Source organism: Magallana gigas, chromosome 6 (assembly GCF_963853765.1).
Source record: "Magallana gigas chromosome 6, xbMagGiga1.1, whole genome shotgun sequence".
Lineage (NCBI taxonomy): Eukaryota > Metazoa > Mollusca > Bivalvia > Ostreida > Ostreidae > Magallana > Magallana gigas.
Window position 1 is genome coordinate 9,120,675 of NC_088858.1, and position 22,606 is coordinate 9,143,280.

General features: G+C 35.6%; 4 protein-coding genes across 11 annotated transcripts in view; 3 read left to right on the top strand and 1 right to left on the bottom strand.

Moving 5' to 3' along the window:
• The window catches only part of LOC105334740 (baculoviral IAP repeat-containing protein 6), a 35,790-nt gene extending 30,403 nt beyond the window's left edge, over positions 1 to 5,387 (top strand). For all 5 annotated transcript variants that reach the window (XM_066088731.1, XM_066088732.1, XM_066088735.1 and 2 more), the window contains exons 54-58: positions 2,805 to 3,019; positions 3,350 to 3,511; positions 3,604 to 3,681; positions 3,808 to 4,131; positions 4,321 to 5,387. In XM_066088731.1, the coding sequence (XP_065944803.1) occupies positions 2,805 to 3,019; positions 3,350 to 3,511; positions 3,604 to 3,681; positions 3,808 to 4,131; positions 4,321 to 4,536 (995 nt within the window). In that variant the 3' untranslated portion in view covers positions 4,537 to 5,387. The remainder of the gene's footprint in view (positions 1 to 2,804; positions 3,020 to 3,349; positions 3,512 to 3,603; positions 3,682 to 3,807; positions 4,132 to 4,320) is intronic.
• A 1,710-nt stretch (positions 5,388 to 7,097) lies between these two features.
• Positions 7,098 to 9,342, top strand: LOC105331725 (Splicing factor, arginine/serine-rich 7). Its single transcript, XM_011434037.4, has 2 exons — positions 7,098 to 7,813; positions 7,983 to 9,342. Exon 2 carries the CDS (start codon positions 8,064 to 8,066, stop codon positions 9,018 to 9,020), a length of 957 nt encoding a protein of 318 aa, XP_011432339.1. The 5' UTR covers positions 7,098 to 7,813; positions 7,983 to 8,063; the 3' UTR covers positions 9,021 to 9,342.
• Positions 9,343 to 9,837: 495 nt separating this feature from the next.
• LOC105331723 (N-alpha-acetyltransferase 80) lies at positions 9,838 to 22,606 on the bottom strand. Of its 3 annotated transcripts, XM_020068689.3 has the most exons (6): positions 22,448 to 22,606; positions 19,980 to 20,122; positions 19,526 to 19,601; positions 19,273 to 19,399; positions 18,849 to 19,059; positions 10,699 to 10,839 (listed from the first exon to the last, which is right to left on the bottom strand). In XM_020068689.3, the coding sequence occupies exons 1-5, from the start codon at positions 22,540 to 22,542 to the stop codon at positions 18,850 to 18,852; spliced, it is 651 nt and encodes a 216-aa protein (XP_019924248.2). In that variant the 5' UTR covers positions 22,543 to 22,606; the 3' UTR covers positions 10,699 to 10,839; position 18,849. The 3 variants fall into 3 exon arrangements, with proteins under 3 accessions (XP_065944808.1, XP_019924248.2, XP_034326661.2); XM_034470770.2 differs by lacking the exon at positions 10,699 to 10,839 and having other exon boundaries at positions 18,740 to 19,059; XM_066088736.1 differs by lacking the exons at positions 19,273 to 19,399; positions 19,526 to 19,601; positions 19,980 to 20,122; positions 22,448 to 22,606 and having other exon boundaries at positions 9,838 to 10,839; positions 18,849 to 18,990.
• On the top strand, positions 13,477 to 17,377 carry LOC105331722 (putative glutathione-specific gamma-glutamylcyclotransferase 2). 2 transcript variants are annotated; one of them, XM_011434034.4, is made up of 3 exons: positions 13,519 to 13,727; positions 15,416 to 15,457; positions 16,831 to 17,377. In XM_011434034.4, the coding sequence occupies exons 1-3, from the start codon at positions 13,593 to 13,595 to the stop codon at positions 17,203 to 17,205; spliced, it is 552 nt and encodes a 183-aa protein (XP_011432336.3). In that variant the 5' UTR covers positions 13,519 to 13,592; the 3' UTR covers positions 17,206 to 17,377. The 2 variants fall into 2 exon arrangements, with proteins under 2 accessions (XP_065944811.1, XP_011432336.3); XM_066088739.1 differs by lacking the exon at positions 15,416 to 15,457 and having other exon boundaries at positions 13,477 to 13,727.

The following is a 22,606-nucleotide window of genomic DNA, read 5'->3' on the forward strand; positions in this document are numbered from 1 at the left end:
GCTATTGGAGAGGGGGTTCAAAATATTATGGCTGCGATATATTGAACACCCTACTATTTCCAATTCCCATTGGAGAGGGGGTTCAAAATATTATGGCTGCAATATATTGAACCCCCTACTGTTTCCAATTTCCTTTGGAGAGGGGGTTCAAAATATTATGGCTGCGATATTTTGAACCCCCTACCTATTTCCAATTCCCATTGGAGAGGGGGTTCAAAATATTATGGCTGCGATATATTGAACCCCCCTCCTTTTTTGATTGCTATTGGAGAGGGGGTTCAAAATATTATGGCTGCGATATATTGAACCCCCTTCCTATTTCCAATTCCCATTGGATAGGGGGTTCAAAATATTATGGCTGCGATATATTGAACCCCCTACTGTTTCTAATATCCTTTGGAGAGGGGGTTCAAAATATTATGGCTGCGATATTTTGAACCCCCTCTCCAATGGGAATTGGAAATAGGTAGGGGGTTCAATATATCGCAGCCATAATATTTTGAACCCCCTCTCCAATAGCAATCAAAAAAGGAGGGGGGTTCAATATATCGCAGCCATAATATTTTGAACCCCCTCTCCAATGGGAATTGGAAATAGGTAGGGGGTTCAAAATATCATGGCCATAATATTTTGAACCCCCTCTCCAATGGGAATTGGAAAAAGGTAGGGGGTTCAATATATCGCGGCCATAATATTTTGAACCCCCTCTCCAATAGCAATGAAAAAAAGAGGGGGTTCAAAATATCGCGGCCATAACATTTTGAACTCCCTCTCCAATAGCAATGAAAAATAGAGGGGGGTTCAAAATATCGCGGCCATGATATTTTGAACCCCCTATCCAATGGGAATTGGAAAAATAGAGGGGGGTTCAAAATATCATGGCCATAATATTTTGAACCCCTTCTCCAATAGCAATGAAAAATAGAGGGGGGTTCAAAATATCGCGGCCATAATATTTTGAACCCCCTCTCCAATGGGAATTGGAAATAGGTAGGGGGTTCAATATATCGCAGCCATAATATTTTGAACCCCCTCTCCAATAGCAATCAAAAAAGGAGGGGGGTTCAATATATCGCAGCCATAATATTTTGAACCCCCTCTCCAATGGGAATTGGAAATAGGTAGGGGGTTCAAAATATCATGGCCATAATATTTTGAACCCCCTCTCCAATGGGAATTGGAAAAAGGTAGGGGGTTCAATATATCGCGGCCATAATATTTTGAACCCCCTCTCCAATAGCAATGAAAAAAAGAGGGGGTTCAAAATATCGCGGCCATAACATTTTGAACTCCCTCTCCAATAGCAATGAAAAATAGAGGGGGGTTCAAAATATCGCGGCCATGATATTTTGAACCCCCTATCCAATGGGAATTGGAAAAATAGAGGGGGGTTCAAAATATCATGGCCATAATATTTTGAACCCCTTCTCCAATAGCAATGAAAAATAGAGGGGGGTTCAAAATATCGCGGCCATAATATTTTGAACCTCCTATCCAATGGGAATTGGAAAAAGGTAGGGGGTTCAATATATCGCAGCCATAATATTTTGAACCAATGAAAAATAAAGGGGGGTTCATAATATCGCGGCCATAATATTTTGAACCCCTTCTCCAATAGCAATGAAAAATAGAGGGGGGTTCAAAATATCGCGGCCATAATATTTTGAACCTCCTATCCAATGGGAATTGGAAAAAGGTAGGGGGTTCAATATATCGCAGCCATAATATTTTGAACCAATGAAAAATAAAGGGGGGTTCATAATATCGCGGCCATAATATTTTGAACCCCCTCTTCAATAGCAATGAAAAAAAGAGGGGGGTTCAAAATATCATGGCCATAATATTTTGAACCTCCTCTCCAATGGGAATTGGAAAAAGGTTGGGGGTTCAATATATCGCGGCCATAATATTTTGAACCCCCTCTCCAATAGCAATGAAAAAAAGAGGGGGTTCAAAATATCGCGGCCATAACATTTTGAACCCCCTCTCCAATACCAATGAAAAATAGAGGGGGTTCAAAATATCGCTGCCATAATATTTTGAACCCCCTATCCAATAGCAATGAAAAATAGAGGGGGGTTCAAAATATCGCGGCCATAATATTTTGAACCCCCTCTCCAATGGGAATTGGAAAAAGGTAGGGGGTTCAATATATCGCAGCCATAATATTTTGAAACCCCTCTCCAATACCAATGAAAAATAAAGGGGGGTTCAAAATATCGCAGGCCATAATATTTTGAACCCCCTATCCAATGGGAATTGGAAAAAGGTAGGGGGTTCAATATATCGCGGCCATAATATTTTGAACCCCCTCTCCAATACCAATGAAAAATAGAGGGGGGTTCAAAATATCGCGGCCATAAAATATTGAACCTGGGTTCAATATTTTATGGGGGGGTTCAATATATCGCAGCGATATTTTGAACCCGGGTTCAATATATCGCGGGGTTCAAAATATTATATGACACCGGTAATCTCACAATTTAATACAAAACAGCGGGATCACGGAATTAAATACTCTCGTAAAATAAGGAATTTACAGTAATATACAGTGACATTTGGTTATCTCAGACCGAACGGGTTAAAAAAAAGTTTTGTTATTGGAGAGCTTGAGATGAAGAGGTTAAAATATTAAAGAAAAAGTGGTTCGAAATTCTAACTCATTCAACATACATGTATCCATGGCATTTGAGTAGAAGACCTTTGAGATATCAATGTTCAACTGTACATGTTCATGTGATTTTTCACACTGCATGTGTAGATCTGTGATCATAGGTAAAGAAATTATTTATATGTATTTTCAGGTTCATTTGAGTTTGTTTTGAGTGATTCAAGTGTGGTAAAGTTTACGTGTTCACACCATTATGAAAATAACGTGAAGGCAGCAGGTGACGTGAGCAATGCTTCTCGCACGCGCCGCCTGGCCCAGGAAGCCACGACCCTATCTACCTCACTTCCTCTCTCAGGCGGCAGCACTGTGTTTGTCAGGTGTGATGAGGAGAGGCTCGATATCATGAAGGTAATGTTTTAACACATTGAGACAACCGGGTACTCTGGAATCATTAGAAATCAGGGTGGCTTAGTTTTATTAGGTTTTGAACATAGTCCCTCTCCCACGAACTAGCATGCCCAATGAAAAACGAAACAGTTATTATATGCATGTATAATTGCATAAAATCCACAAAATTACATTTCCACCAACCTGTAAGAATTTGACAATCCCCAAGAGTTGATTCCCATGGATTTAAATGATTCCACTGTATTTTCAATAATTTTATTTCTTTTATAATTCGGTATATTTTTGACATATAAACATGTATTTGAATGTGAGTATTTACTGTGATTGTAGGTGATGATAACAGGGCCTTCAGACACTCCATATGAAAATGGCTGCTTCGAGTTTGATGTGTATTTCCCTCCAGATTACCCTACATCTCCACCCTTAATAAACCTAGAGACCACAGGGAACCACACCATCCGATTCAACCCCAATCTGTATAATGACGGAAAGGTTCGAATTCCCTTGATTTATGTCGACTTCAAAAGTTTTCTTAAATGTGTAGCTAAGTTATATGGTGTTAATATTCTTGTTTTATTTTAAAGGTATGTTTAAGTGTTTTAAACACATGGCATGGAAGACCAGAGGAAAAATGGAATGCTCAGACATCAAGCTTTTTACAGGTTAGTTTATCACCTGTCTTGAACTTGTCTTATTCTTAAAATCATTTTTGAATTCACATGCCAGTATGTTTTGATCTTTGTATTGAACTGAAACAACATTAATGGTTATGATTTGACGCTCTCTAGGTGTTGGTATCCATCCAGTCACTGATTTTAGTGTCTGAGCCGTACTTTAATGAGCCAGGATATGAACGATCTCGAGGGACTCCTTCAGGCACAGCCAGCTCTCGAGAATATGATGCTAATATCCGACAAGCTACAGTCAGATGGGCCATGCTGGAACAAATCCGGAACCCAACACCTTGCTTTCGTGAAGTCATCCACAAACACTTCTGGCTGAAGAGACACGAGGTTCTAAAGCAGTGTGAAAATTGGATAGCAGAGATGGAGTCATATAGCAATGATAAAAGAACTGGAAGAACTATTGCTCACAGTACTCTGGCACTTAAAGTAAGCATCATTCTAATCAATTTAAGAAAAATTCAATACTAGAGTTGATTGGTGTAAAATTTTAATTTATGTAAATAGAGATTTGAATAAAATAAAAAATTAAAGGAGTTGAGTATTTTGATTCGGTAAATGTACATACATGCATATCTTTTTTTTATCCTTTTATGCATATTTATCATGTCATTACAGAGACATTATAACCAGTTAAGAGAGGAAATAGCAAAGATGAAGCCCCCTGAGGGGCTGGAGGACGAGGAAGGGGGTGAGAGCATTGATCCTCAGGGCGTTCACTTCTCCACCGACTCGGCGTTGTCGTCGGCCATGAACAGTTCCCAGTTAGCCGTCATAGAAAACCTCATCACCGACTCTAATTCCAATTCCGTTCTAGAGGATGGATTTTGCTGACACATTGGAAAACTAGATAACTTTAGAGAAAATCCAGACTATTCCGGCTTCTTGGATTCTGCCAGTGTGACTGGCAGGGGTCCAGAGGGCCATGTTAATAACTGAAAGCTAGTCATAATACAGAATGTCCAGGCAGTGCTTTCGGCTCTCTTGGGAGCTGTTTGTTCTTGTGATAAGCTGAAATTGTGATATCTGTAACCAGCAGGTCTTGCTGTTCTTGTGTGTGTTCTGTGAGAAATGACTGCAGTGGCTGAGTGCTCATTTATGTGATTTGTGTACAGAGAACAGTATTTACCGAGGAGGAAAGATGTCAACTCTTTTTACCTACTCTTGCATTCAAGTCCAATTTTCTTTTTAATGATAGATTTATTGTTTAAAGCAAAGTGATGAAATCATATTGAATACAATGCTATTTTATTTAATGTACAGAAGAGATCCAGTTAGAACATTGTCTAGTTAGCTATTTATTCTATGTTGATGATTTCTGACAGGATACTGGCAGCAACAGAATGTTGATTTTATCTCATGCAAATCAATTATGTCGGTTAATGTTCTAAATAGTGCAACTGTGAGATACTGGTAAACATGTGCATGATTAGAAATTGAATGTGTAGACTTTACATGAAATAAGTTGCATGTAAAACCTTTGGTTGATAATTACTATATTATACAATGTTTTACCAGTAAACTGTGACTGTTGGTTTAAAATACAGCACAGACACTGTTGACCTCTTGCACACTGTGCTGTGTATGGATCAATGAAATTAATGAAATACCATTTTGGATTTAAAAATTTGTGGTTTTGTCTCAATCTACATCAAGTGTTCAAATGAATAAATTTAGAGAATTTATGTTATCTCTCTTTTCAGGAAATATTGTCACTTGGATGGCAAATTGCAATTAATGGTTGTCTGTTTTCATCTATTGTCTTTCATTTGTAAACTTTGAACATTTCATATTCTTTTTTGAAACTACTAAGCTTATACTGTGGAATCATTTGATTTCCTGGTGGCTTATTTTTTTGTGAAATTCGTAAGTACCTCTCGCCCAAGAATTAACATCTTCCACAAATAAATACATGAGAGTTATAGTCATATCACCTTTACTAAGTATAAGAAAAATACGAAATTACGTCCCCACGAACCTATAAAATTTCACAAAAATTGCCCCCCCCCCCTCCGAAGTTTAATGATTCCACAGTTTCGTCTTAATTAGATGCATAAAAAAAGAGTAAGTGGGACATGTATTGCGAAATATCCTCTTCTTTACTTCTTCTACACTTACACTCAGAGGACTCAGTTTTAGACAACAACTGAAAATTGATGTTATCATTAAAAACAATTTTTGTAGTCCTTGGCATCATGTAGACACTTTGTACATGGTTTTGATGAGAAGAAAAAAAATCTGTGAAGGTTTTCACTTCAAAATAGGGTCATAAGTAAATGAGAATACATTTTACAGGAAGGTAAATTATTTCAAGAACAATTTTTATAAGAATCCTCATTTTACATACAAGCTTTCTTTAGTATAAAAAATTCACAAACATACATAAAACAATTTTGATTTGCTTATATGTACATCTTAGTCATGTTAATCTTAATTATTAAAATCTTAATAAATAGTGAACGGCATAATTTACATAGAATAAAAATATACACCCTAAAACAACAGCTTTTCACCATGTTCACCGATTGTTAAAATTTGACTATTAATACATGTATTGCTATAGATATTAAGGATCCTCGACACCCCGTGACTCCTACTTTTTATGACAGTACGTCACAACATGACGGTTTTAGGCATTGTGAAACAGTTTATACCACCAAGCTTTCTTGTATATCTCTATGTCCCGAGTTCGAAATCACGGGGTTTTATTTTTATGAACAGCGGTAAAAATTTTAAAAGTTGATTTTTTCCCCCAAAAAGTTAGATTTTTTGGATCATTTTCAAGTCGAAAACAAGCTAAAAATCCACATCTTTAAGTAATTTAGAAAAATAAGCTTGCAAGCAGAACTTTTTCCAGGTGTGTGGAGGACCCTTAAGTACTAAAAGCGTTGGATCGGTGGTGTGTTTTAATCCCACAACGCATAATCGCGAGAGGAAGTGGCAAACAATTCAATTTCTCTTTGGATGACTGCAATCCATACATCCTGTATTTTTTTTTTTCGTTTTGCTTCATTTTTGTTGACCTAAAAATAATTTCACACATGACTAATTTTTTATGAGGTGGTAAATAAACGATTTTTCTATTTGATTATCTTGAAAGGCGATTGACTTTAATTATCTTTGCGGAAATCTTTAAATTCTTTAAATACGTGCGTAAGTAATGCTATGTAGGGGCATAGGAAATACTGGAACATCGTATGTTCATGTGTGATTAAACTTGTTTTTTCTTCGACTGAAATCAAAATGTGTTGAAACAATTTTCCCAATTGAAAATCGTAGTTCAGGTAAGTGTAAAGGTCTGTGGGCCAAGAAGAATAGGGGCTTCAACTCATAGGGACAAAAGTTTTTAGGAATTGCGACGATTCTATTCTGAGAATCTGTACAGTATTTGATAATAAAATGCATTCTGAAAATTCTTTAAAAAGTACAAGTTTTAAGAATTTTTATTGGATTTTGAGAGATTTCAAATATTGTATGATTTTAAAACGGCGGTTACATTATAATATGGTGTACTTTCATCTACGTAAATAGACCATAGAAGTTAGGAGGGGTGAACAACACGCGTCAAATCGTTTAAACACGAGTACAAGGTATTTTTTTTTTAGTCCAGTAAAGAAAACTCTACATATTTAGCAATATATAATGCAACCCTAAACCCAAACCCCAACTAATCAATTTGACCAGGAGGTACAACTTAATTAAATTAATAAAATTGATTGTTTAGAGATGTTGTGATACTTGATTTTGATCGAGTAAAATTGTTTTACTCCATCCCTTACCGAACTGATAATAAATATTGCATCAATTACGGCTTTCTATAGAAGTATAGTCCTTAACATGGCATGCATTCTTTCTTACAGCCGAGATCAAACAAACATACATATGTGGAGGCCATCCCATATAACAACAGCTTTGAAGTACTGCCTACCGCCCCTCGCGTGAAACTGGACTATAAAATATTGATATTTTTTGTTAAGCTAAATTTTAGCATTTCTTGATTATCCAACATCTGTGTAAAGTTTTAATTGATTAGCCTCGTAGCGTTTCCTTGTGTCGCCAAGTTTATAAATGTCTGCGCCAACTACTGAGGACTTTAGATCGCAGGGACTCGGTAAGTAACGTGGCTGACTTCTATTGTCTTTTTCCAAAAAAAATTTTAGATTTTTTAAAATCTAATCATTTTGTAAAAGACCGAATTTCAAACAACTGAGACTGCAAGAAGAGAACGAGTTAATGTTCCAAAATGTAGAGATATTCAAATCATTTGGTTCTCTTTTCAGTTCATTTCGCCCCAGCATACTCCTTACTTATTTTTGGGTCTTCAACTTCACTTAGTAAACGCTTATGCGATTTCCTTCGACATGGACCAAGGAGGGGAGGTTGTCAAATCTATTGCCAAAGTGTACGTCGGGGGCTTGACGGAAAACGTGGAGAAATATCACTTGGAGGAGCTATTTGAACGATTTGGGTTAGTTAAAACAGTGTGGATTGCGAGGAATCCTCTTTCTAGGGGATATGCTTTTGTCACATTTTTCGATCCAAAACATGCAGAGGAGGCAGTTAAAGGATTAAACGGCACGGCCCTGCAAGGATCTAAACTGAAGGTGCAGCTGTCTAAAAATGAAATTGTGAAAGTAGAAAATGAACACAAAGACAGGGACAGAGACCCGAGGGACCACACCAACCAGCGGAGACATCGCTCGAGGGACCGGAACCAGTACATGGACCGGAAGCGAGGCAGGTCCGGGGATAGAGATAGATCTCCGATGGACAGGAAGTACGACGATGACCAAGACACACGTGATATCTCATCTCCGACCCTGGACCCAGTAGTGATTCAGGAATCCCTGATGTTACGAGAGGCCGTGCTTCGGTCAGGCCTATCGCCGTATTCCTTCATTACAAACTCCCTTCTCCAAACCGCAGCCCTACCGAGTCTTCCACTTCCGTGTATGAAATCGCCCGCTTTTGGGACAACGTTAAATTACATGCCTTATCCCCACGTTGTGGGCGACACATTCGGTGACTTGCGCCGACACGGAGACATTTCTTCACAAATGGCCGGTCCGAATATTGTTCTACAGACTTCACGAACTGCTCCCCCCTCCGTTGCGTACACTACTGCCATGACAGGCATCCGGTCACCCTTCCTACAAGCTTCAACTGCTATTCCTACTCCACAATATCAAAACAGGATTAATCGTACGACTTCGTCTATGAAGCCATCTGAATTCATCCCCAGCGGTTGTACCAGTGATCCGGTCCCGCAGATAGGTGTGTGTACATCGCAGGGAAACGAAACTGGCTATCCTTGCTGAGAGCCTCCAGACTTATCTAAGACAGTAAAAGCAGCTAGTTTGTATTTTTTCTTTTACAAATGACGAATTTATGGAACTTAATTGTCTTCTTTTGCTATTGTCATACTGTAAATTTTTAATTTACTGGATGTGTGTAATTATGAAATATTTATACAAAATGACAAAATTTTGTATTTACACTCACCCAGAAAAACTTAAAATTTACAATATGACACTATATATACCAGTATTTTATAGATATGATCGATGAAGTCATATGTTACTGTCAACCTAATGATATAATTATGAAAATATGAAAACTCAATAAAGTATGGCATGCGCATTTTTTTGTCTTAATAAATTCCGTTTTGAACTATTGATTTTGTGACCTAGCCGTCAGCCTGTTGGCTCACCGTATGCATTCCCCTGACCAACCTAATCGGATTAGAGTTTTTCTTTTGTCATACAGAGTTAAACAGCTTGGTCCGATGAATTATTGGATAAACAATTTATCATTCATAAATATCTTAACGTATTCAAAGGACGACTCGTTTGTAGACTTCGACAGTTGCGACAGCTGGACCCGTATCAAAATGCCCAAACAAATAGATATCGAACACTTTCACCCCCATTGCACGTTCTGAGATGTGGTCTACCTTGTAACCTTGTCCTTACATGCCAGTTATGTGCATATTTAAGGAAAATGATTAATTTATTTTTTTGAACGAGTAACATGTCCCGACGACCAGGTTATGACGTTTTTTTTGGCTTCTATAACAAATACAATTAATGTCGTCCTAAAGCTGCTGACATTTCTCAAAGAGTTCCAAGTCGTACAGTAATTATAAGATTATGACTGTATTTTAAAATATATATATATACATATTTTGACAAGAAACATTGCACATAAACCTTATTAATCGTGTTTACATTCACCATGTTCTTTTTTGTTATTGCGTTTTTGGTAATCCTCAAACAAAGGGTCATAGTACATTGGTAATGGGGCTGGAACAAAGACAGACAATATCCAGTACTTCCCAAATATGTCGACAAAGTTTCTATAGTAGGATTTCCCCGTATGCCTGGCTATACCCCTTCTTGCTTCGTGTGTCGTCTGCCCAGAAATCACAAGGAGCACGTGCCAGAACCACAACGAGGCTGCAATCATCCCAGCAGTCAGCGAACAATACATCAAGATTACCAGAAACAAGAACTTCTCGTTGGGATAGTGTTCTGTCAAGAATCCATAAACTAAATCGTATATAATTGTAATGAAGGTTTGTGGTCCATAAAATGTCGTGTTGAACAGCAACTTCAGGTACATCACAATCAGAAACATGCCATAGAATGTTCCCACCATCATGTAGAAACAAAACATCACGAAGTATCTGTGGTTAAAGTACCCTATACAGACGGTCATGAAAAAGCAGTGGTGGTCCCGCTTCAGAACACAAGCCTCGCACAGATAGCAGTGATGGGTTCTGGCGGGAACAGCCTCGTGACACACGGCGCAGTTTTTGAATTCCTTGGTCTTCAGTACTTTTTTCTTCAATTCTTGACTTAGTCGGTGGATACTCGTATTCGTTCCCAGAATAAGGACACAGTTCCCCATGGCGTTCATGAAGACGAAAGAGATCACAATTTTATGGGATGTGATGGAGTCCGGTTTGTGTGGGTACAGGTTTGGCAAGATCTCAAACCACGCAAGCGCCGTGACTGTAAAAGTCACCACCAGGAAATACAGCATGCAAAAGATGCTGCCTAGCGCCATCAGGCGGGTTTGAACCTTGGTCCCCCGACATCGGCACAGTATTCTGATCGCCTGTATCATTGCTGGTTTCTGTAAACAGTAAACAGAGACATGTCGTTCTTATAGAATTCAACAAGTTGAGTCTCATTTAAATGGAAAAGATTTACAACCGCTGTCTAAACACCGGAGTTTAAGACTTTAGTAACCAATATTTAAACCCCTTCTTCAATTCAATAAGTAAACACTACTGGTAGTTTAAACCAACTGTCATTTATCACCAACAGGGACCCGTGAGAACCTCTTAATTATAATCAATAACAAAGTTCTTATCCTCTACATGGGTAGCTTGTGTGCAATGGTTTATAGGTAATCGATAGGACAATCAAAGTTCTAACCGGTCGTCAGCCGTTCTGATGTCTGTTTTAGAATAAATTGTCGTTAATAAATTTCGTTCTTAAGACTTAAATTTTGGGAATACTTGCTGCAAAAGAGTAGGGAGTGTTAAAATATAGTTAAAATATAGTTAAAATAGTTAACCTGCGTCAATATAGCTTTTCTGTTCACATTTTGTCCAGTGTCCGTCTGTCCGTCTTTAAACTTTTTAGATTTTCGACTTGTTCTCTAGAACCACTGGGCCAATTTAAGCCAAACTTTGCACAAGGCATTCTTAGGTGAAGGGGATTCAAGTCAGTTAGAATAAAGGGCAACGCCCTCTTTCAGGGGGATATTATTAAGAATTACTAATTTGTTGGTATCTTTAAAAAAAAGCTGTAACTTGTGTGGAAGCAACCTCAGGTAGTCGGTATAGTAGATTCAAGTTTGTTCACCATGATCCCCTGGGTAGGGTGGGGCCACCATGGAGGTCGAATTTTTATTTTACATAGGAATGCATAGAGAAATATCTTCTTTTCGAAAATCAATTAACCAGAAAAGCTGTAACTTTTATGTAGTGTTATATATGAAGAGAATTCTTTAAAAATAAAATAAAATGGATGAGACCACAATGGGGATTGGGGTGTCAATATTTACATGGGAAACAAGTTCTCAAAAAAAATATAGTATTATTACTATTAAGCAAGTGTATTGACATTTCTTGATTATAAGTTGTTTATACTGTGCATGGTCTTTAATTATTCTTGGGCCACACAAGGGGTTCAAAGTTTGATGTAGGTTTTATATTTAATGAACAGTTGTTTAAGATCTTTTTGAAAATGGCATGCAATCTCAATATGTTATATACCTATGAATTCATCCAGGTAAAAAGGGGCTCAACATAAGTACATTTTGAAAATCTTTAACACAGAATCTATTTTAATTCTCAGCCTTTGTCCCGATATTCTGGATATGCCTTCATCAACGCTGATTTTATTATGTATATTGTTAATCGGTGAGCGATGAGGCCCATGTGCCTCTTTTTTAAAAATATTTAATTAACCATACTATCAATTATAACTTGCATTTAATTTTGAAAAAAAATGTATGTTCAAATCTACACAAACAAAACACGTAAATTATACATTAGGCCTAACTGGTTACATATAACTTTTTTTTTACTCTTTTCGTTGGGTAAACAGGCTAAAAGAATCTAATTTCAATGGTTTACGTGCTGCATCTGTATAACTGAATGCGTTGAATTAAATTTTCTCTATTGTTCATTCAGGACATTCAGAGTCTACATATCTTATAGACTTTTAGGCAGGGGTGTAAATAACTTCCTGCTTTTATAGCTGTTTAGGTCTTCGATTAGGATTACATATATATCTAATCTGTAGCTGGCGAGATTGTTCAGATTAGATTATCGGTTAAGAACGAAAGAAAAGGTTATACCGTCTCTACGTAAAAAATCTAATACTAGAAAATTAGATATGAACAATGACTGGTATATTAAATCAGAGATTAATTAAGGTCAAGATCTAGTAAATGAAAGGTGCCTACAGGTTTATGAAATTCAAGATATAATTTTTTTTAATGATACTTCATAACAATATCTTTGTTTCATAGGGTGTACCGGGGCTTAAAATTTTGGTAAACGCAATGAAAAATCGTCTTTTAATCAACCATTTTCTATGAAATATGAAGGATAAAATTAAAAAATCTCGGAGTTTTGTCCGTTTTTGACTAATGAAATATAATATCTAGAATGTCTACACTCTCTCCAAAAACGACATTAAACAAGCTTTTGATCTCCTCTTTAAAATGATTTCAAATTGAATATAGCTACCGGGATTACTTTTCCCGAGATTAAATATAGAATGTCAAAAATTGTTTTATTTTTTACATAATTCCTTTAAAGCCGTAAAATATGGGAAAAGTTTCATCAAAGCAATTATGACGTCATAATGGTTCTGGCACCAAAAAGACAGTCTGGAATCATTTACTATTTTTTTTTTTATAGATCTTTACCTTAAATCATAATTTTTGCTAAAATGTTCCCGGGGTTTTATCACAAGGGTTTATTTTCTACAAAACCAATGATTTTAGCGTGACTCGTACCGATTCCAACCACAGGTGCCTGAGTACCGATCCACACCCCTTCCACTCCCGCCCTCAACTATAGACCCCGAATCTTTACTCTTTGTTTCTTTATTTTTCTTTATAAAAGTATACTATTATTAGAAATGTCTTTAAGGGATACTTTAATGAAAAATAAGTAAGGACCCAGGGTCTATACTTGAGGGCGGAAGGATGGAAGGGGGAGGGTCGGTCATGTCCTCAAGCTCCTGTGATCCCAGGAATGGTTCCGCTCTTTAGCGTATGCGAATTCGGGGCCTTCGTTAAATAGTCCGCACAGCTGATTGTTGTAAACATCCGGTGCGTGACAAACTGTCGTTGCGGAGAAAATCATGTGGGTCTTTGGATATGGATCCCTAATATGGAAAGTGGACTTCCCAGTTAAACGACAGGTGGTGGGGTTTATCAAGGGGTACCAGAGAAGATTCTGGCAGGGAAGCACGGATCATCGCGGGGTCCCGGGAAAGGTGGGATTGTCCTAAATACAATCATGTCCTAAATAGAAAATTCTAGACTGGTATTGTGCTTTTAAATACTTATTCTTTTGTTAACTTGGCATGGCAGATACGGGAACATCTCGTGATTTTTTCTCCTACATTCATTATACCTTTTCCTTGGTAAAACAAATTTTACACTGAAATTTAATAAATTCATTGATTCATCATGTTCATTGGTGCCAGATTTATTAGCCGAGTTGCAGTTTCATCATCCTGCTAAACGATTAATTAGAACACTCGATCTACTCAACCAATTTACATTGAGTGTCGTGAAGAATGATTGAAATCTATATTGTACAATTTATTCCAATACTGTAAAGTCATTTAAAGTGCTTGTGTGCCATGCCAAATTCACAAAAATTAGCTAAACATAGTTTAACATATGATAAATTGGATTTATCGAATGATAATTATTGTATACGAACTGCAAACTATAATTAACGATTCACTAACTATAGTTTTCATCTGCAAAACTATATTTAAATAGAGACATGAATAACTTTGGGTAAGAGTTGTTGATCAAAGTTTACACTCTTGAAACTATATTTATTAAATAAATTTTGTTTTGCAATCTCAAATGGTTGTTTTCAGTGTAAATGATAGTTTTACACTTGTGAATCATAGATGATCATTAAATATTGTTATTTAACAGTTTATTAACGATTCGTTTACTATAATTAACGATCCGTTTACTTTAGTTTTTATCTGCAAAACCATATTTAACAGTTGTAAACTATAGTTTACAAATGATAATCTAAGTTTATCTGTCTGCAAGTAACGTTAACAATAGATTTGGCTGTTAAATCTGTAAACTGTAATTTGCATTCGCTAACTATGGTTAAGAGTTGTTAATCATAGTTTCACACTCTTGAAACTATATTCATCAGATAAACTATGTTTTGCAATAGCAAATGGTTGTTTTCAGTGTTAATGATACTTTTACACTTCTGAAACACAGATGATCACGTTAACTATGGTTTACAGATGTAAAACATAGATTATCGTCGTTAACTATAGTTTTCTGTCCGTAAACTATAGTTTACAACCATTAAACCTAGTTTATCGACTGTGAAACTATGATTAGCTGATTTTTGTGAATTTGGCGTGCCATAGGTTTGATGGATGTGGTCATCTTTAGACTTTATTTAATTGCCTTGTGAAGAAGAGCTCTAGATAAAGATATCAAAAAACATCCAAAATTAAAGCTAGAATATTTGGATTTTTTCTTTACTTAATGAAAATTTATGTTTAAAGTTTTGAAGAAGTTGTTGGCTGCATTTTACAAAAGAATGTAAGACCTGACCAAATTAATGAATACTAATGATTTATTCTTATGGCTGGAAAATACAATTATGGGAATCGGAATATTTGTAAACAAATGGTTTTATGTTGATATTTTTCTTTAAAGATAATTTTACGAGACCGTAAATATTTACGACTTTGTCGTATAAGTTCTTTTGTAAAACTCAGCCCTGAGGAATAATTTGATGACCATGCAGCCTCTATTGACCAATATAAAGACACATATTTAAAAAAAAAGTAGACTGTTAGTTAATACTCTTAAATATTTAACGAGTTGATACACAAAATTTTGTATTTAGTACATGCATACCCTAAATATAACATACATCTTGGATATTTTTCTTCTTCATTGACAGCCCGGCCGAGTTGTCACTCTAATAAAGTCAGAAGATCCAGAGGTGAGAAAGCATTTAAATCACCTTCTCCAAATCTTTTTGTTACAATAGTTTTATTTCTTAATATTTTGATTTCTTTTGTTTATTTACATGTGTATAAGTTGTCTTCTCTTCCCCAAATATAAATGTGTGAAAGTTGGACTTGGTAAATTTTAAAAAGGGTAATTTTTACCTTTTTTTTCTCATATCAACTGAGTTTTATCTTCCAGTATGTTACAACAACTGATAAACAAGTTTTATAACTTATATTCTCTATTTTCTATTTATCTTTTACAACTTTTTTCTATTTCTTACTATTTTTTTAATTTATTTACTACTGAAGTTAGGACCAGTAGAAACTTAGAAATGGCTATTAAAGGTTACTTCTCCAAAAACTTTAAACAGCCCCAAAAAACCTTAACCTCCTACAGCATTCATGTCCCAGATTCAGCATCAAATTCTTTCAAGTTCAAAAGTAGGTCCAGATGCATCATCCATGCAAGTTTATTGAAGATAGGACAAGAAATACCGGTAACTTAGATACTGGTCCTGCACCAAAAACTTAAACCAGGTCTGGACGCCAACGTCGACACCCGGAGTATAGCACAAGCTCCCCCAGACTTAATCCGGGTGAGCTAAAAATTGAAAATAAGGTTGGGTGTTTTAAAAATCTTTTTCTAAAGAACCACTTGGCCAATTTCAACCAAACTTGGCTCAAAACATTCATGGGGAAGGGCTTTGAAAGTTTGTTCAAAACAAAGGCCAGTTCTTTAACCGGCGATAATCAAGAAATAATGAAGATCCGATGAGGAAATTTAATCTTCTCCTGAATCAAGTAGTCCATGATAACTAAAATTTTCATTAGCTTTCTGATATATAGTAGATGTAAATGTTTTCAAATCATGACCCTAGGGGGTCAGGAAAGGACCCTAACAGCTTCAAAATTTCATTTAAAAAAAAGTTTTAATTTAGTTAAACATGAATACTTCTTATACAGTATCAAAATATCATGCTAGAAGGTAGATGTCTAAAAATCAGCAATTTTTATTCATTTAAATGGTAACTGAGTTTTGGCTAATGTGCATCTATTTAGGCCTGAAAAAAAGTTGTGTGTTTAGGGTAACCCGACCTAACCTACAAAAATGCCTCGATCCTACCATTTTTAGATGTTTATTTTTATCCAATTGTGATTTTTATATTATTTCTATTAAAAACCCATTATTGAATATGACACCAACATACATTCTTAGGATTCATGCAGAAAAAAAATATGATAAAATAAAAAAGATTCCCTTCCTACCTAACCTAATTTTTTCATCAGTGTTACCCTAAACACACAATTTTTTAAATAGGCCTTAGCAAGAGTGGTTTTGTTATTTTGGATGATCTCCTTTCAGGATGAAGTGTGGGGAGTAGCTTATGAGATCGCAAAAGATGATGCAGAGTCAGTGAGAGCTCATCTAGATCACAGGGAAAAAGGAGGTTACTCATCAGTCACTGAGTTATTTCACCCTGATGATGACACACCAGAACCATTCCAGTTGACAATTTACCTGGCCACAGAATCTAATAGTAATTATCTAGGACCTGCACCACTGACAAACATCGCCAGACAAATCACAACCTCTGTGGGACCAAGCGGGAAAAACATAGAATATTTGTTAAATCTAGCAGACGCCATGAGAAAAATTTCTCCCCATGTTCATGATCCCCATCTGTTTGAACTGGAGGCTGAAGTTTTAAAACTTTGTGATACTTTAAGAGACTCGTGATATGGTATTCTTGCATATTTGGAGGGTTGATAATCTCTAGCTAAGTCATCAAATGTTAGGTTAAACTAATGTTTTTTTTGTTGGTTATGTGCAAAATGATATGTTTTTAACTGTGTTCATTCATGATTATTGTAATAAAACAATGAAATGTACAAATAAATATTTTATTCAGTTTTAAGTATACAAATTTGTAAAAAGTTTAACATTGTTACCTGATTATTTGTAAAAGATTGAATGTGTTAAATTGAGACTATTTTAAAGCACCTTTCATCTATACATAAGAGATATTGCACATAAAAGGAAGACTGTTAACAATCCATAGGGATGGAAAGGGTCATTAGAACCAATTTAACTAGAGCTTGGACTTTGGGCAGTAGATGACAAACTCCGATTTGATGAAGGCAGGGTCTACTCATGGTTAACTGTCCAGTCACTGGTTAATAGATATGAATACATTGTACGCAATGACACTTGCCCGCCTTCATCCAGGTCTGTATATTTCAATTGAAATAAAATCAATTTCACACAATAGAGCAGTTCTTGGGGGGAAAAAAACTTCTGATTTTTGGGAGTTGATTTTAATCAATTCTCCTATGCACTTACTCTGGAAAACCGAAAGTGAAACAGAGTTTAGACCTAAGCACAAGTCATCACCGCTGACAAGACTTAGTTCTTGAAAATAATGGAAAAATTTGATGTAATGTATGCTGAAGCATTGTTTTTCAAGGAAACTTATCTATAAACACTTTGAAAATAGTCAGATTTTATATAATACGAACAATTTAGATATTTTTGTAGTCTCGTGTTCCTACGCCAGAGTTTAATAAAGTCTCGTTCAACCAGACGCTCTGCTGTCTCCGTAAATCTCCGACAAGCAGAGAGGCTCTCTTGCTTGTCAGAGATTAATGGAGACAGTCGAGCGTCTGGTTGAACGAGACTAGAATTCAATATCAATAGTGCCTGGATCCATATGATTCTTAGAATTGTTTCGATTACTAATACATAGTTTGAAATCTATATTTAAATATAACACAACATGATTCATATGAGGTTTCTTGAAATTCTGGTCGGAAAAGTCTAAAAATTCATAAAATAAAAAAAAGCGGAATTCAAATACAGACTGGAAACTAATTGCCATGCAAGATAAGTTGATTTTAAAATAAATGATAATCGATAAAGTCAACTCCCTTCAGTACTTCAGTACATTGTTTAAAGTCTGTGAATATTAGAACCATTTTAACAAAACCTTGGACTTTCAATAGGACGTAGCTACCTATTTCTTGTGTCAAAACAGTTAAAAATGACACTGAATTAGAGCAAAATATGCACCAATTGCATAGTCTTAGCTAAAGAACCATACAAATTGTGTTGATTTCAAAGAGCCAAGGCTGAGTGGCCAATGATGAAATAGACAGGGCTACGTCATAATGCTGTTTGACACAACTTTACAAAGTCCAAGTTCCTGTTAAAATGGTTCTTAGTGGATTAAAAGAATGGTCAATATTTCACAGCATGTTTTGGTGAGTAAACTATCTACACTGGTAGTTAGACCCACCCAAAGTCCAAGCTTTTGTTAAAACGGCTCTAATTCAAGTACAGAGTAAAAGGGGATTACATACAATGTATAAGAAACTTTTTCTCACATCAGATATCTTTTTTCATCCAAGATATTGCATTGGGGTCCCACCTATCTACTTTTGACTGTCCTTTGAGAAATCTCCCTATGGGTGGTGGGGGAGGAGGTGGGGGAGCTGCGGGGGCAGATACTACAGACAGTCCTTGATTTGTTGACAAGGAGATTGGATCTTTGCCTCTGCTGTTCTCAGAGGTGGTATCAGGCAGAAATTTTTGTAGCTGAAATGCGAATAATAAAACTGGTATCAACAATAACTCACAATTGACATAAACAATATCAAATTATGCCCATTCAAATATTTTTACTCTACTTTTACAACATACATGTATAATATATGCATGGCATAGATAGTTTCTTAACTGGGTATATGCATATATCAGTTTCTTAAATCGTACATGTATGTCAATGAATCTTTATGTGCCTGTACTTACAAAGCCCTCTGGTAAGTGGTCAGTGTTCACACCAAAACTGACAATAGGTTCACAAAATGTGTAGCCCAAATGTTTGTAAAAGTCCTGTTTGTCATGTGTGCTCAAGTAAAGTGTTGTTATTCCCTTTCTGCAAAACAGAGTTAAAAATATTCATTATTAATGGAAGAATTTATATGCAAGAACTTGTGATATAAATACATGTAAATATATTGAAATATATTTCAACTTCAGGAGGAACTTCTTTAATCCCAACCTTTTTACAAACTGTTCTGTTTGCAGCATTATTTTCTTTCCATACCCCTTACCACGCAAATCTTTCCTAACTACAACTGAAATGAGAATACATTAATGGAAATAAACATTTGAATATATGTATGAATTTTTTTTTTTTGGCATATCAGTATGATTTGACTTTTATAGGATCATTATAAATGCAAGTTTTCATCTCTGTTGCTTTATAGAAGGAGTAGTAAAGATACTGATATTAACAAACTTTTTTCATTTTTGTTTCATCAGAACACTGAATTTATGTTAACAAAATCATTGTTGTGATAGTTTGTGTATGAAGATTAAAGGACATGAATTTCACTCTGTTAAAACCCAGCTTTACCGAGTCATGGATCATGAATGCTGAGATGAATTATCAACTTAAACACTTCCTACTATGTTCTTATCAAATACGGTAATCAATAGCAACAATCTACTACCTGATTCCACAAAAATTGAATCAGGTTTTCCTTGAACTTTTGAGAGTCTGCAGTGAGCTACAACAGTGTTCACTCCATGGATGTTTCCAAGCAAGATGAGGCAGGTAGGAAAACTATCACAAGATTTCTCTAAGGAATGCAACCTGTGAAAATGTTTCAGTAGAACAGTACTCTTAATTTCAGAATTTGATTTAAATATGATTTTTCATGAAAGCAAAGTCACTTAAACTGGTTAGGGAATGAAATACACATTTTATGATGCTTTTTATTTATCAGATACATTGTGGAATTTTGAACTTGCTTTTTCTCTGGAAAAATTTTTATTTGCGAGAAAAATTTATTTGCCAATATATTTGACAACCTTCTTTGCACTCATCCTGAAGTTGGTGCATGAACTCCTTGTGGAAAATCGGGGGAAACCGTGAATCCTATTTTTGGAACAAACCGCAATACAACAGAACCCACGATATAATGAGAAGAGAGTATACATGTATGTATAGCAACAGGTTGGGACCAATCTCCCAAATGGGATATAATAGCCCGTTTGGGGTATAAAAGCCCGAATGGGATATAAATTTAAAGTGCAAAAAATAAAAAAATTTGATTTTGAAATTTTTGATATAAATCCGCATTAGAATGGATGAAATACAACAACTTTTGGTAAACAACTTTTTCTGTAGCTGTTCTATTACTGAGATTGATTTGATCCCTCAGTATATCCAAAACTTCTTGGGGATCAATCTTACAAACTATAGACTGGACATATAGAAAAACTTATTTACCAAAAGTTGTTGCATTTGATTCACATTAATGCTGATTTATATCAAAAATTTCAAAATCAAATTTTTTTATTTTTTGCACTTTAAATTTATCATGTTTATATCCCATTTGGGCTATTATACCCAAAACGAGCTATTACAGTCATTTTACTGGTAACGAATCAGTATGCGGTTTCATCGTGCGTGCAACTATTATTATCGTTTTCCAGTATCGAATCAAGCGCCCTCTATCACTTCTGACCGAATATTTTGGGGCGAATTAATTTTAAAAATGCACTAGAGGTACATGTCAATAGACTTATAAATGAAGAAGGAAAAATAATTGTGGAATTACGTTATTTAAACAAATAATATGATCGTTATTTTTATCCTACAGTATTCCCGTCAAATCAAAACTGGACTTAAACAGTTTTCATTTTGCGTTACTTTATGAAATTGAATTTTCATAAAAACACTTAATAATAGTAATTGATGATAAGTAGTTGCCATTTCCCTTTGTTTTGCCCGTATATCTATCAATATATCCAGCCAAATAATACTTCTGTCGCATTGAACCGATACTAGGAAAACTACACGTAGTTCTATCTGAAGTCGTAATTTCATTCAAAGCTCAATTATTATTTGATATGATGCATAATCTCATAAAATGGATTATAATTACTAATTGTCCACTAAAAAGGGTTCAAGAACAAATTTATTTTCAGGTTAGGTTAGTTAGGTTTAATTGTTTTCACACTTTCGTTTTTTCTGCCTTGCACTTCCAGCAGTTCATATCTCCAGCTGGGTCACCTTTTTAATTTGTAAATAATACGGTAAATAATCGTGCAAATGTAAAACAACTCCATACACAGGTAGAATATTTATTTCTGTATTATAATAACCTAGCTTGGATTTTTTAGAATCTTAACTTCTTTTTTAACAAAAAGTTTTTCTAAAAAATTATTCGATACTGGCAAATATTCGTTACCGGTAAAACGACTGTATATCCCATTTTGGAGATTGGTCCCAACTAGCTGCAGGACTGTAGCTCCCGGTCTGAAAAAATTCGGATGGACGACCTGGGAGCTACAGTGCCTCCCATAGTAAAAAACTGCAATTTACGGCGCACAAAAAATTGCGCTAGTTTTGGACTGATTAATCTCATTTACGAACACATTCTGTACAAATATTTGATCCCAAAAAATTCCTCGGACATTTTACTACAGATATCGTCACTTCACTTACTTCTGATAGTCTTTTGAACACCATCACCAGCCCTGTGAATTGAAGTGGTGCAAGTTTGTTTACATTTAAAAATGGCGACTTTCGATCTTGACGTAAATTAACATACTTCATTTTCCGAGGTCGGTTATCATGTTAAGAGAAAATCTGAGACAAGTTAAGTGACGATGTCAGTAGTAAATTTGCTGAAGAATTTAATGGTACTATTTTTACAGAATTTGTGTGAAAATAAGGTTAATAAGTCCAAAACTAGCGCAATTTTTTGTGCGCCGTAAATTGCAGTTTTTTACTATGGGAGGCACTGTAGCTCCCAGGTCGTCCATCCGAATTTTTTCAGACCGGGAGCTACAGTCCTGCAGCTAGGTCCCAACCTGTAGCAACGTATTAATCGAGTAAAATTAAAGAAAAGTAAATACAGTATAAAATTAAAAATCAAGCCGAATCTCCACTGAGATAGTCAAAATGTACCTTGCAGATTTGCTCCTCTTCCATTCTTCGTTAAGAATATCGGCACACTCATCTATATATTGTTTGTTCTCGTGAAGAACCAACAACTTTTCCATTGCTCAATGTTAAAAATAAACATGCTTTCTCAACAAGTTCTGCAGTCAAGAAAAAGCTCTACCG